General features: G+C 62.3%; 1 protein-coding gene across 1 annotated transcript in view; it reads right to left on the bottom strand.

Moving 5' to 3' along the window:
- Nucleotides 1-1,661, bottom strand: part of LOC102893976 (transmembrane protein 132D) — a 94,753-nt gene extending 93,092 nt beyond the window's left edge. Inside the window, exon 1 of the mRNA XM_015587888.1 lies at nucleotides 1,540-1,661. Within this exon, the coding sequence (XP_015443374.1) occupies nucleotides 1,540-1,661 (122 nt within the window). The remainder of the gene's footprint in view (nucleotides 1-1,539) is intronic.
- Between the last annotated feature and the right edge of the window lie 241 nt (nucleotides 1,662-1,902).

Genomic DNA, 1,902 nt, shown 5'->3' with positions numbered 1-1,902 from the left:
TCCGCCGCCCGGCCCGGGCCCCGTCTGCAGCGCTGTTTGGGGGTGAGCATCGGCCGCGAGCTCCGGTACCGGCTACCCAATGTCGCCCCGACGGAGGAGCTGCTGTCCTCTGCCTTCGCGCCTCGTTTTCAAAATTAAACGAAGGCTGTCGCTCCAACAAACCGTCTCGTCTCAGACACGATCGCGGTGTCACGTTCCCCGCAGCGGACGCCTTTTTCCGAAAGTTCGCGTTCGCGTTTTCGGAGTCAAAGCCTTTCTCGTTATGAAGTGAAACAGGCACAGCCCCTCCTCCAATGTACATGCTCAATGATGAACTTCAGTCACCATGAATCTGTCTTCTCGGGTCCTCTGTTTCCGCCCCGTACACTCTGAGGCCCGGGAACCAGGTCGTTCTGGAAAAGAGCACGGACCGCGGCTCGGGCCAGCGAGACTGCGCTTCCTCCTCTCTGTGCTTTGCTGCTCTCCAGAGAATGGCGTTTCTGGGGGTCTTGATTTCTCCCGGGTGCTGCACTGGCCGACAGGGATGCAGATGCCGTTAGCTTAGAAGGATTAAGGCCTAGCGGTGGCCCAGACTGAGCTGGCTCCACATTCGGTGACGTCCGGAGGGGTATTTACACCAGGGGCATTGGCGAGTGCCACGGGCGAGCCCCCCAGAGCCCCAGGGAGCACACGCTGAAACTGCTTGATCTCCTCGGACACACACTCTAGTGGGGACGATGGCCGCTGAGTGAACGAGCATCTCGACGCAGGCAGATGGGCCACTGTACAGAAAGGCGAGAAGCGGAGGGACGTGGCAAGCTGAGGGGCTGCTTCGGAGGACGGTCGTGCAGTCAGGGACGCGGGACAGTTTCCCGGGAGGCAAGGCTCGGGGCGTGAAGCCAGGGAGGTGGGGCGGAAATTCAAAGGGCTCCAGGAGGAAGGGACCCACTACAGACAGGTGCGTATGTGCTCGGAGGGCGCAGGACGGGCGAAGGAAGCGACGGGACCCAGTGAGGCCGGGACACCCAGGGGGCCAGGACCTGAGGCTCGAGGTGCGGCTGGTGGGCAGAGGGGCCCGCACGGGCCCTGCTGAGCATCGTCTCTTTCAGAGTCGGCAAACGGGGGCTGGCGGGTCAGGTCCAAGCCACGGCATAGAGCCTGAGCTAAAAACGGCCTTTACATCATAAAACGTTATTTAAAAAAGCAATACGCAGCACAGGAAGTCAGTGGCCTGCGAAGCCTAAGCTTGCCAGCCTCTGGTCTTTTTCCTGAGAGAAGTGGGAAATTCGCAGGCCTTTGAAACAATTGAAGAGATTCGTTCTGACAAGTCAGTGCTTGGGATCACCTTCCCCGGCAGACGCCGGGAGGGAGCCAGTGCCGATCCCGCTGAGAATGAGCAGATGAGGGCGCGACGGCTGGTCTCAGGCTGCCTGGGCGAGAGAACAGGAAACGAGAGCGCGGAGTGTGGACACGCGCCGGGCACCAGGCCGGGTCGCGTGTGACGATGACAGGCACCGAGTGACCGTAGCTGCGTGGGGACGACAGGCCACGCCGAATTACGGATGGCGGAAGTTGAGGGAGGAAAAGGCCGTCCCGCAGACGAGGTGACTCCTGTGAAAAGGCCTGCGGAACATGAGGCCTCCAGACCGAGCGAGGGGCGATTCTTCACGGTGCAGAGCCATGGCCTACGCTGCAGGGCGCCGGTCGCCCTGGGCCCCTGCCCTGCCGGAGCTGGTAGCAAAGCACAGTTGTGGTGACAGCGGCCGAGACGGCGGCAACGCCCTCTAAGGAGAAGCGCAGAGCGGCCGGCTGCAGGTCGTAGGTCCTCGGCGGACGCGCACTGTCCTCGTCCAGAGAGTCCCTCTCCGAGCCACGTGGCGTTGCTGCCAAAGCCGGCCCTTGCCTTTCTTCCCTCAGGCGGCA

This window comes from Pteropus alecto, unplaced genomic scaffold (genome assembly GCF_000325575.1).
Source record: "Pteropus alecto unplaced genomic scaffold, ASM32557v1 scaffold213, whole genome shotgun sequence".
NCBI classification, from domain to species: domain Eukaryota; kingdom Metazoa; phylum Chordata; class Mammalia; order Chiroptera; family Pteropodidae; genus Pteropus; species Pteropus alecto.
This window is presented reverse-complemented; position numbering and strand designations above follow the sequence as displayed.